General features: G+C 47.6%; 1 protein-coding gene across 1 annotated transcript in view; it reads right to left on the bottom strand.

Moving 5' to 3' along the window:
* Impa2 (inositol monophosphatase 2) overlaps window positions 1-12,968 on the bottom strand; it is a 31,364-nt gene that overhangs the window by 4,926 nt on the left and 13,470 nt on the right. Inside the window, exons 3-5 of the mRNA XM_005356222.2 lie at window positions 7,934-8,038; window positions 5,409-5,454; window positions 3,876-3,984 (exon numbers count right to left, since the gene is read on the bottom strand). Of these exons, the coding sequence (XP_005356279.1) occupies window positions 3,876-3,984; window positions 5,409-5,454; window positions 7,934-8,038 (260 nt within the window). The remainder of the gene's footprint in view (window positions 1-3,875; window positions 3,985-5,408; window positions 5,455-7,933; window positions 8,039-12,968) is intronic.

The raw sequence follows: 12,968 nt of genomic DNA, 5'->3' as shown, positions 1-12,968 counted from the left end.
ATACCTTTTTTTTTTTTTAAATTAAAAAGAGGTGAAATATTCAAAGAACCATGTCCCCAGGAAAACAGACTCAGCTCTGAAGTCTACCTCAATAAAATTACTGTAGTCTAGAGATGAAACAAACAAACAAAAAAAACACCCCACAAAACCCCCTTTTAAATTAACAAAAGACTAAAAAGGTGCATCTAGGAAGAAAACCAAAGTGCCTTAGGAGAAGAAAATTAAACTGTCACCAGGTACAGTGGCACTTTGGTAATCCCAGCTCTGTCACCAGGTACGGTGGCACTTCTGTAACCCCAGCATTCAGAAGGGAGAGGCAGGAAGGCAGAGCTTCAGGACAGACTAGGTTACACAGTGGGATCCTGCCTTAAAAATAAACCCATTTGTGAACTATTCACTTTCGCCAACACTATCTGTGCCAACACACAAGGGGAACATTTTAGACATTCGACACAGAAGAGGCAAGCCTTGGATCTTATTGCTAGAAAAACAAACTTACAAGTAAAAGGCCCATAATAAGCTGCACTGAACACAAGGAAGTCGGACGGCACTGTTCTCATGAACCCGTCCTGAGGGGTCAACTAGGCTTCTATTCTTAAAGTGTGGTTCCCATCACTTCCCACTGGTTGCTCCAACAGTATCGCCCATTAAATCGGGGTATGGATGTCCTCTTTGCTAGGCTGCCTTTGACAACAGCAAACACGGGAGGTGGGTGTCCCCACCAAAGTAGCCCACGGTCTCACCATCCCAGCTCTGGCGCTATTAGACATGGAGTTCTCTCGTCACACACAGTAGGAGAACAGCCAGGTCCTTCACAACCATGGAGCTGTGAATATTAGCAAATGCATTAAATCTTGAACTATAAGAACCTCTTTCTTGGAGCTGGAGAGATGGTTCAGTGGTTAAGAGCATTGCCTGCTCTTCCAAAGGTCCTGAGTTCAATTCCCGGCAACCACATGGTGGCTCACAACCACCTGTAATGAGGTCTGGTGCCCTCTTCTGGCCTGCAGACATACACACAGACAGAATATTGTATACATAATAAATAAATAAATTAAAAAAAAAAAGAACCTCTTTCTTTGGAAGTAATCTTTACAGTAAGGAGGCAAGCAACCAGAGGACTTTTTTAAGATAAAAAAAAATATTTTTATTTCATTCACATTGGGGTTTTGCCTGCGTGTATGTCTGCATGAGGGCACTGGGTCTCCTAGAATTGGAGTTACAAATAGTTGTGAGCTGCCATGTGGGTGCTGGGAACTAAACCTGGGTCCTCTGGAAGAACACTCAGAGCTCTTTACCACTGAGCCATCTCTCCAGTCCCCATAAAGACACGGTTTAACCTTCCTTCCTTCCTTCCTTCCTTCCTTCCTTCCTTCCTTCCTTCTTTCTTTCTTTTTCTTTCTTGGTTTCTTGAGACAGGATTTTTTTTGTGTATCCCTGGCTGTCCTGGAATTCACTCTGTAGACCAGGCTATTCTCAAACTCAGAGATCTGTCCTGCCTCTGTCTCCCTAGTTCTGAGATTAAAGGTGGTGTGTGCCTCCATGCCCAGCTGTCAGAGGATTTTGATAAACCAAAATTATCATGACTTGAGTATTTGGAAGTGAGAAAGAAAAAGTGAGCCCACCAATGACCAACATCATCAGGTTAAATCCAAGCGAAGCTTGTGTCGGGCCTGGTAGTGCACACCTGTGATCCAGCACTGAGGAGCCAGAGGTGGAAGGGCTGCTGTAAGTTCAAGGCAGGTCTGGCCTTCATCAGGAAAGCCCATTTCAAACATCAAAACAAAAGAAGACAACTTTGGAAAATTTGTATCTTTCCTGAGAGTTAAAGACTTCAGACCTCCTGTTCCACCTCCTAAATGCTGGATAACAGGCCTGTACCACCACGTCTCTGCTACCTACAGTCACAGCTTAAAAAAAAAAAAAAAAGGACAGATTTTCTCTATTATGTAGCTCTGGTAGTCTAGCAATCTGTCCTGCAAACCAGGATGGCCCGCCTCTCCCACCTTCCTTAAGAACTGGGATTAAAGTCCTCCAAGATCGCGCCCAAATCACTCTATCTTCCACCTGAAGCTGCTTTTGAGCGTGCCAGCTTGGGTTCTGAGAGGTTACCTGACTTGCTCCAGGCATAGCCTCAGGAGTCGTCAGCCTCTGTACTGCCCAGAACACTCTGACATCCGTGACCAGAGCTGAGAACGTACACACTGGACATGTGGTCACAGATGTGCTTTAAGCGGGGTGAGGGCACAGTGTGGCAGTGTGCAGAAGGGAGGTGAGTGACCAGTGGGGACAGCAGTTTTAGGGACAGGCTTCTTTCTACCCAGAAATGTGGAAGCCAGACCAAGTCTCCCCCCTTGCAGGGTTAGGAGGTGCTCGAGCAGAGGTGGGTGGGTCTCTCAGAGCCTGCAGTCACTGGACGAACTGCGAAGGCAGCCAACCAGGAAGCGGGTGTGTGAATAGTTGAGTGTCCTATCAAATGAAATCTGGAGCAAAGTTCACCCAGGCATGTTTAATAATCGGCTTCCTCGCCCTGCATTTCCCAGTTAGGCTTGGACGGATGCCTTTTGCCGGCACGGCTGGGCCTGAAACCACTCCAGGGCCAAACTAAACCCTGGCAGAGGGAGAAATGGGCAGGTATTCTTTCTGGCCCACTGACTGGCCAATCGTCCTGCTGGGAGTTCCACTCCCTCTGCTCTGGTCCACGCACGCTCTCCCAGCCTCTCTCCACAACCACACACAGCGCCTTCACCCACAGCCAGTCGGTCAGCTCCTCACAGGCAGGCTCGTGCTGCCCTTGATGGTTCCGAGGCTGGCCAGGGAGGATGAAGCAGTGGGGGAACAGAGAGAAGGTGACATGGAAAGGAGCTGCTGAAGATAAACCAGCAATGGGCACAAGGCAGCAGACAGGCTGGGAGCCACGTGCTGTCATCTTGGGACAGATGCCAGGATCAGCAAACAGAAAGCAGAGACTGACTTTGGGGCTCTTTACGATGTGCAGCCTCTGACACTCAGACAGACAAGAGCCGAGGCCGTGACTGCCGCCCATGTCCTGTCCTGAGCTGCAGAACAAACTAGGGCATGCTGGGCAGATACTCCATCACCAGCTTCATCCCGAGCTCTTGGTGCCTTTCCAGACTCAATTACGTGTTCGCGCGGGGGGTTTTAAAGTCTACCTCTCCCACAGCTGTTTCTCTTCTAGGCTCCTTTTTTCTTCCCTGAATCTGCACACCGCCGTGTCTCCACCTCACCAACATACACGAAAATCCTGGCATTTCTCTGTTGCCCACCCTACCTTTCCTATAGGCAAAAAAGATACTCGTTTAGTCACTGTGGGACAAAGGGAGGACGGAGAGCCCCCAGCTGGCACACTGTTAATGGCGGGCAGTTCCAGGGTTTAGCTCCCAAAAGCGAACAGTGTCCTTGAGCCTCTCCATAGACAGCTGCAATCTTGGTGGTAGGCCTGAGGCACAAGCAAACAAACACTGCCTCTCTACACAGCTCATCCCTACTGCGCTCGCCCTTCTAACACCCAGGTCAGAGACCAAATGTGAATGACTGTGGCCATGGGTACCGCTGAGCTGGGCCCGGATGCTCTGCTTGGTCCTCTTGGCTACTCTCTTAGTACCACCAGACCAAACTGTAACCAGTAATTGCCACTTTAAAGATGACAGATACAAGGGGAGGTAATAATAAATTCAAAGCTCCTGACCACTCAGGCATTGGCACTATATGGACCACTAGGGCCATGGCACCCCTAAAAAGAGCTAGAACTCTCTGCACTCTCGCCACCACTATCTGTGTAAGGGTGACACTGGGCATCTCCCACTCCCCTATCTCTATCCAAAACAACCTGAGAGGAACTGAATGAACCCCACCTGTTTCCCTGGAGACCTGGAGTCGCTGGCCGTTGCAGAAGGCACCCTGGCCCCTCCTGCCGGTGTACAGCCGCTCCTCTGTGCAGTGGTGAATCACTCCGAATTCCAGCTATAAGGGGTAGGAAGAAAGCGGACGCACGTCACTCCTTGACACGGAAGCAACAGCAGTCTAAAAATGAAGGCTCCTCTTAGAGCTGGAACCAGAACCATGACAATGGGACAGAAACCGCCTTCCAGAAAGGAATGGAGAAAAGCCGGCTTCAAACTACACCTGGACGTGAAAGCAAGCTGTTTCTTAGATGAACATGTTAAACTGTATAAATACTAATAAAATTAAAAAAGTTTCAATCTTTAGAGTGGCCTCTCTCTCATCACCCTCTACCCTTCCTTCCCCTGGCTGTGACTGGGAAAAAAAACCCAGCTTAAGTTTTCTCCAGGTTGCTGGTGTGTGAAGAGCTGAGCACACATCCATCGAGGCAACGGAACCAGGAACCCATGGACAGCCCCAGGGAGCATGGTTACTGCCCAGGCGGAATCAACAGTGACAAATTAGACAAAACCTCCCAACAAGTGGAAGTGATGAGCTTCCCACTCAAGCACTGCTGTCTCCTTTACTGCCCACTTTCATCATCTGGAGTTAATATGCACCAGGCGTGGTATCAGGACCCGCATGCCCAGCTTTAAGATGCCTTAGCGGAGTCTTAGGTATCCCTGAGGTAAGCTTAGCCACTCAGAAATGGGTACCCAGCCTACAGGACAGGCTTGATTGCAGGAGGGGACTTCCCATCAGTGTGTGGCTCTCCAGTAATACTTTCTAGATACCCCTTGCTAGTCTTCGTGACAACACCAGAAAGAGAAAGTAATGGCTCATCAATCCCTTACCCAACTGGCAATATTCAAATATTTACTGACCTACACCAAAAGGGCTTTGAGGTGTGAGGTATGAGCAAACTCTTGTTCTCATGAGGGAAACATATGATGATACTGAGGATGGCAATGCTATGCTGTTCTGAAGGGGGGCAGTTGTAGAAGACATGGAGACCCCAACTCTGCTCATGCTACTACAAGGAATTAAGGCTCTTGCCATGTTCCTGCATGAGCCTCCAGCCCTTGCCTTTCCTTCAGGTCTCATGCTATGGTTTCGTTCAGAAAGTCTCTGGGAATCCTGATAAGGCCATGTTCTCATACTAATAGCCAGGAGGGAAAGAAGAATAGAATATTGAGATTAAAAATGTCATCCAAAAATAGGAGCTCCCTTGTTTGTGACAAGATCACACGCTCTCGGGGTCAAATGGAGATTCATTCTAACCATCTGCTCACAGCTTTGAGCAGCAGCTAGGACTAGACCACAGCACTAACAAGAGCCAGCCCAGCCTGGGAGATAAGCCCAAAACCAACACCCCTACAAAAATCTTCTGTGACTCTTTATTTTCTGGGATTTGAAAAATTCATACTTGGATGTACTAGTCACGGTTAAGGTACATGCTAAAGAGCAATGCAGAGGTTGAAACCAAACAAGGAGGGTTACGTTACCTCCTGGTGAACAGCAAATCCGATGCTGACTGCCACAGTAGGGAATCTGCAAGGGAAGACAGCAGCATGGGTTACACAGAATGCAGGGACACAGTTCTCAGAAGCTGGAAGGCTCCCATCCAGCACACAAGGACCTTCCTGCGCTCTGGCTGGGTTTGACTTTCAAAATGACTTTCCAGTTTCACCCACTGCCTCCAACATAAACAGCCGTAGCTAGCCGTGCTGTGAGATTGCTAACTTAAAGCAACAGCTGGGCTCTGCAAGCCGAGGTAAAGCTGATACAATGTAACAATGACCACATAATACTAACTAGAGATGATTGTAACAACCACACTGCTGGCTCCCAGCAGCCTAAGCAGGTAGAGACTTTGAAAAAGGCCAGCCCCTACTTGAGAATGCATGTGGAAGACCCAGTAGATGACATCACAGACGCTGGACCGCAGCCACCACACAGATGCGGCCTTTCAGTAGTGCTAACACCCCCATCCTGTCTCCTGCCTGAGCTTCTAAGCAGGCAACAGCAGGGAGAGTCAGTGGTAGAGAGACAGTTTTATTTTAGAGCTGTGGTTTTAGTCTTCTCGGTTTGTTGCTGGGTCTCCAAATAATCTGTCCTTTGTGTTAAGATCATAGGAGTTTAAAAAACAGGAAGGGGGCAAGGAAAGACCAAGCACTGTTAACTCACAGGGAGAAATACCAAGTGGGACCAGGAACAGAATCCTGTGCAGAAACCCCGAAGGGCAAGGCCAAGCCTCCTGGCTTCCTAGGCAGGCTCCTCACAGCGTTCCCTCAGCCGTGCTGGCTATGGGCCCAGCACTGCAGGCTTTCAGATGGCTCAGGTCACAGGCTGCAGCTGTGGCCTTCACATACTGGGACTGCCAGGTCAACTCTAGAGCCTGCTTCTCAGGACACTCTTTGCAGCCCAATTCCCCTGAGGGCTGCAGATCAGGAAGTACTAGAGACCCGAAGGACACCAGAGCCATAGCAGACCTTAACATGAACATATGGCCGTTGGCAGGAATGTCCTATAGGACACTGCACCCCTATTCTGAGTACCCTGGATGACAAACCAGAAGTGAGAGGTACCCCACTCAGCAAAGCACACCGAGGGGTTATGCTTTAGTGAAGTGACAGCCTGGTGGCAGCAGATGGCACTACTCCACAGCATCAAAAGGGTCCCCCAGTCATGCACGACTGAGTTCTCAAGGTAACGGTCACTACACAGTCATATTTAATGCATACTCGGAACTACTTTACAGGTAAGCATAGCATGGAGGCCAACAAGGGCCAGAGAGCTAGGCAGCCCCCACCTGTGAGTGTGGGTCTCGGGGTGAGGAAGTGCTGGCAACACAGAACGACTCCAGGGAATGGCGAGTTAAAATACCTGCCCTCTGTGGAGGTCACGGCACCTGTTGTACTGCTGTGGAGGTCACGGCACCTATTGTACTGCTGTGGAGGTCACGGCACCTATTGTACTGCTGTGGAGGTCACGGCACCTATTGTACTGCTGGGTCTTTGCACAAGCTCTCATACCTGTCCCTGCCAGGGACCTCTAGGTAGCCCTTCAGCCTTACTCCCATAAGCCCAGTCTGCAGTCACGTGTTAGCTCCTGAGAGTGACACTCAAATCTCACTGGCACATCCTGGCTCCATCCCTCAGACTCAGGCCTCTTTTCCTGACTCCACCTCTTTTGTAGTGGCAACTCCTTAAAGCAGTAGCTTCATCTATAGGCAATTACGTTTTCAGTTTTTAAAGTATAGTAAAATATTTTAAGTATAGGGAAAGCAGGTCTCAAATTTGTGATTCCATCTTGGCCTTTGGATTATAGGTCTGTATTAGGAAAAAAACACTTTTAAAAAGTGTGTTGGGGGGTCTCTATGTAGCTCAAGTTGGCCTTGAGCTCCTGATTCTCCTGTCTCCATCTCTCAAGTGTTGGGATTACAGGTGCATGCCACCAAATCTCCACACACGCACATGCACACACACTCACTCACGCACACACATACACACACAGGTGCGTGCTACCAAACTTCCATACATACACACACGCACATGCACACACACACACACACACACACAAATGAGACAGGGTCTTACCATATGGCCCTGGCTGGCCTGGAACTCACAGAGATCTACCTATTTCTGTCTCTAAGCACTAGAATTAAAGGCGTGTGCCAACATGTTTGGCAAAAAATATTTTTAAAACAAAACATCCTTCCGAATTCTTTAGAGTCACAAACGGAACCCCTACCCCTACCCCAAAGACAGGGTTTCTTTATGTGCAGTCCTTGCTGTCCTGGAACTTATGCTATAGACCATGTTGCCCTTGAACTTAGAGATCCATCCGCCTATCTTGGATCAAAGGTGTGTGCTACCACTGCCTGACGGAAAGCTCTTTTAAAAAGTCAAGACTTGATTTTCTTTTAAAAGACCAGTTATCTACTGTACATTTATGTCTTCAAAAATTAGGTTATTGAAAAGAAAATCCAGGGACCACATGAAGCCCTGAGCTCCCAGCCCCTCCTCACCTGTGCACGAAGTTGCAGGTGCCATCGATGGGGTCGATGATCCAGGTTGGGCTGGGGGTGAGCACACACTTGGCCCCGGAGGCTGTGGCCTCTTCTGCAATGAACCTGCTGGGGCAGGGGAGCTCAGCCTGAGTCAATGTCCAACATTCAGCAGACGAGCATGTGTAACAGCCACAGACTCTGGGTTCCAGCCCCAGTTCAACCCCCGCCCCCATCCATCCCCAACCAGAGTGCCTCTCACTGTGGCAGCTTTGGAGGCACACAAGGGAAACAGAGCAGGCCAGGCAGAGATGCAGGAGCTCAGAGCATCTGAACGAGTGTGGAGGCAAGCGAAACTTGGTTCCCAATTCAGTGGCAGAAGCCCAAAAGGTCATGCTGGCATGCAGAGCAGAACCCGGGCCGTGGAAGAGTAACTATCACCCATATTTCCCTCTACCCTTCCCTCCCTGGTTTCTCTCTGGGAGAAAATAAGGGCTTGAGTAGGGAGCAGTGTGGGCAGCAGGAGGCTTTACATCCCCTGTCCTGAGTGCTGAAGCAGGTTCCTGTCCCCATGGTGGCCCCCTTACGTGCTCCATTAGAGCCACACTGGCTGTCTTCAGCTGAGAAGTTGACACAGGTGACGGGGGCTCTCGACTGGCCCCTCTGTGACAAGGCCCTCTGTAATAAGGCTCCTTAACTACCCTCACGAGGGTGCTTTCTTGCTTTCCTTTTTATCTTTTGTGTGTAGTTTTTTTTTTTTTTTTTTTTTTTTTTGAGGCAGCGTTTCTCTGTGCAACAGTCCTGGCATCTGCTTTGTGGATCAGACTAGCCTTGAACACACAGAGATCAGCCTGCCTCTGCCTCCTGAGTGCTGGATTAAAGGTGTGCTCCACCATGCCCAGTTGCTGCAAGTGTGCTTCTACTAGGAGCCAGAACCCAAATCTCAAACTGAACCTGTGCAGAAGGGAATGCCAGACTTTTTAAAAACAGGGTCAACAAGCCCCAGCTGCTTGAGCCAAAGGCAGGGAAGCACCTATCCCTTCTTTTCCACCCCCACACAGGCTTGGACAGAAATGGCCCATTAGCTCTGCCACTTTTCTTGGGCAAAGACATAACGAGTCACACCATTTTTGGCACTGTCCTCTGTAGTTACCTGACTTTCCTAAAGTATCTTAGAGTTGTGTTTTTAAAGAAAATAATACTGTATTCTATATATATTCTATATATACATATGTGTGTATATGTGTGTGTGTGTGTGTATATATATATATATATATATATATATATATATATATATATATAATTTGATGTGCATTGGTGTTTTGCCTGCTTGTGTGTCTGTGTGAGGGTGTTATCAGATTGCCTGCTTGTGTGTCTGTGTGAGGGTCTCATCAGATCCCCTGGAACTGGAGTTACGGACAGTTGTGAGCTCCATGAGGGTTCTAGGAATTGAACCTAGGTCCTCTGGAAGAGCAGTCAGTGCTCTTAATCACTGAGCCATCTCTCTGGTCCCCAGAAAATATACTGTACTCTTAAAAACACATCCAAGGAACAGGTGCCAAAGCCCATGAATGCAGCACCAGGTAGACGCAGTGATGAAAAGATCCGCCTCAAGTCAAGAGTTGTAACAAGCTCTCCATTATCATTTTGGCTGTGTCTGCTTCTGAGACGATCTTCTTTTCCAGCTACTGAATGTGGTCTCGAATAAGTCAGGACTGTCTCTTCAGTCTGCAGATATGACTGATGCTATTTGCTCCTGTCTTCCCACTGCAGCCCAGAGGGTAGTCCAGGGCAAAGCCAGTGGGAAGATGACTGGGCACAAATGTCCAGGTTTGGTGGCAGGAAAGGATTTTCCTAGGTCAAGGACCTTGCTTTATGTTCTGATTGACTTACACATTCAGCAGCAGATACTGCTTTGTGCTAGGACACCAGAGGGCACCAGGTTACAATGACCTCGAGGGGGCAGAAGGCAGCAGCGACATTGAGCAGCTATTCAAGCTGCCATCCTCTTCCCCAGCTCAAGAGAACCTCAGCATCTTGGAGGCATCACTCAAGAGGATACTGATGACCACAGGGTTTGTATCGGTGTCACCGCAACCAAAGAGATGAAGAGACCAAAACATAGAATTGAACAGACAGCTAGTTCTTTTCAGAGATTAGCAACCTGACAAGTGCCTATCAAAACATACAGAGGAAATGTAAATTAATAAAGTTAGAGATGAAAGGGACTTGTTAGACTCCAGGGAAATTCAGTAGATCACAGAATACTCCAGTTTAGAGCTAAAAGAAATGCAGAAATTTTCTAAATATAAACCTACCAAAATTAAAACCAGAAGATGCAGACAATGTATACAGGCCATAACAAGCAACGAGACTGAGGTGGTAACTTAATAAAAGCCCCAGGTCAGAAGGATCCACTACTGAATCCTACTAACCCTTTAAGAAGATCTGATGACGACAGTTCTCAACCGCTCTAAAAGCAGAAAGAACACCACCAAGCTCCATCTACCAAGTCAGTATTGCCTAAATTATTAAATGCAGTATTTATCTAAATAATACCTAAACTGGATAAAGACTGGGGGGGGGGAAAAGCCCACCTCAAAGCCCACGATGCAAAAATTCACAGCAAAGTACTTGCAGTCGATTCAAGAACACATTAAGAAGATCCTATATCACAACCAGGATGGCTTCTTCCTAAGGATACAAAGTTGGTTCAACACTGCAAGCCATGTATCCTGACATCACATAGACAGACTTGAAGATAAAAACTATCTTGATAGATACAAAAAGACATCTGACAAAGTCAGATAAAAGTCCGGAAGAAACTAGGAACAGACAACACATACCTCAAAAAAAAAAAAAAAGAGCTAAAAGTAGGGGCTGGGGTTTTAGCTCAGTACTTGAAAACTTGGGTAGCATTCTCAGGTCATGGGTTCAACTTGATGCGCCTCCCCAAAGAGGACACTAAAAAGCAGTAAAATAATGTATATATTTTAACCAAAACTTGTTCTTTAATTAATGCATTTATCATAGTAAAAATGGGTGACACCTATCATGTCCCAAACAGACTCTAAAGAGACTACCATGTATGTATTTTTGTCACCCATGGCCTCACAGATACACAGCCAGATTGGAATAATCAACACCCAGAACTCCAGGAACCATAATCCCATTTTCACAAGTTCAGCATCTTTATGAGCTGTCACATGAGGAAGGCAAGGGAAGCCCTGAACTCAAGGCCCTGGTCTTCAAGATGAGTCCTGCAGAAACCAGGGGCCAGGAAGGGGCTGCTCTACAGTCTTACTCTAGAGCCTCTGGCTCTTCTAGAGCTATATGCAAATGCTGAATAAATATCTTAACTATTTTAAGGAAATGATGACTGGCTTATAGTCAATCCTCCACAGGATGGCCCAAGAAGATGAAGAACTCTGGCCTTTGGAGGAAAGGTGTCCTTGTGAAGACCTATGTCTCACCATGGACATTGTCCACAGCAAGGGGTGTCTAAGTTACGGAACACAAGCAGTAGAGTCCTACACAGCTGATGTTTTAGCCTGTGCTCTTAGGATACACCCCTAGGTGGCCAGGGAGGCACGATTGTCAGAAGTGGAACACAGAACCCTCTGGAGTCAGAGACAGGGGTGTTTCTGAGCATGTGTTGTTAGAAGTAGAACCTCTGACACACACACACACACACACACACAAAGTTTTAAAAAAAAAAAACTAAAAAAAAAAAGAAAGAAAATTAAGTTTGAACAGATATCTTCTGTGAGTACATAAAGCTTTCCCTGAAGCTATAAGTTTATTAAGAAAAACAACTCAGGGGCTGGAGAGATGGTTCAGAGGTTAAGAGCACTGCCTGCTCTTCCAGAGGACCTGAGTTCAATTCCCAGCAACCACATGGCTCACAAGCATCTGTAATGAGATCTGGTGCCCTGTTCTGGTATGTGGGCATACATGCCAGCAGCACATTGTATGCATAATAAATAAATAAATCTAAAAAAAACCCAAACAAACAAACAAAAAAACAAAAAACAAAAAAAAACTCAGAGCTCGGGTGGGCTACCTCTTTACAAGGTGTTGGTCAGGGAAGTGCCTGAAGCCCCAAACTATACAGGCTATTGCACTGTTGCTGGTTGCCCACCAGAACTAGAAAGGAAGCCCCTAAGGCTGAAGACACCACGTGCTTTGGTGGAGGACTTAAGAGAAAACAAACCGGAAGCTGTCTCCCTGCTGACCAGCTTTCACAGTGCTGGGAAGTGTTATGAAGGCTTCAGAGGGGAGAGAAGACACCGATGGCCTTACTCTGCTGTGGACACTGTGTATCACCAACCTGCCAGGCAAGATGTGCCTGCCCACTTTCCAACTGGATGAGGCCCATTCCATAGGAGGGAAGGGTATCATGTACGGTATCATGGAAAGTCTGTGGCTGGAGACATCATAGATCCTAGTAGATTAGTTACTATTAAATATTGACATCTAAGTCCACAGATCAGTGCTGCTGTCCACTCTGGGCAGAGAAAAGTCTTTTTGTAGTGGACGACAGTTACTGCAGACTTAGAACTTGTCTAAGTGCTGAGAGAAAGTGACTGTTGAGTGTTTAGCCCTAAATGAGGTCCATCACCCCCTCCAAGGCTCAGGGAACACAGAGGAAGAGGGAGCAGGAAGGATTTACAAGCCAGAGGAAGGGGTGGAGTGTTGGGAACTGTCATCATCTAGCTATGGCCTGGCTGTTACACTGTTGAACTCTCAGCAGCTAGAACCTGCCTGTCAATAGTCCATCACGGAACGGGGAGGAGCTCATGAGACCCAGCCCCTTCCTGAAGATCTATAGGTAGTTAACAGCTGCTAAGGCAGGAGAGGCATTTTCTTCAGTGATGTAACCCCTGGTGAGATGCCTGGGCCTTGGCAAATAGTCCCTCACCCTAAAATAATTCTTGTAAAAGTCATTGGTTCAGAGAGAGAGGGAAGAGGGGATGGACAGACAGACATGGAAGGAGGAGACCAGGACACTAGCTGGGAAGAAGCACCAGAAGTTGGAAGGGGACAAGAGATGGCA

This window comes from Microtus ochrogaster, chromosome 18 (assembly GCF_000317375.1).
Source record: "Microtus ochrogaster isolate Prairie Vole_2 chromosome 18, MicOch1.0, whole genome shotgun sequence".
Classification (NCBI taxonomy): domain Eukaryota; kingdom Metazoa; phylum Chordata; class Mammalia; order Rodentia; family Cricetidae; genus Microtus; species Microtus ochrogaster.
The sequence above is the reverse complement of the archived record's forward strand: the minus strand, read 5'-3'. Positions and strand labels throughout refer to the sequence as shown.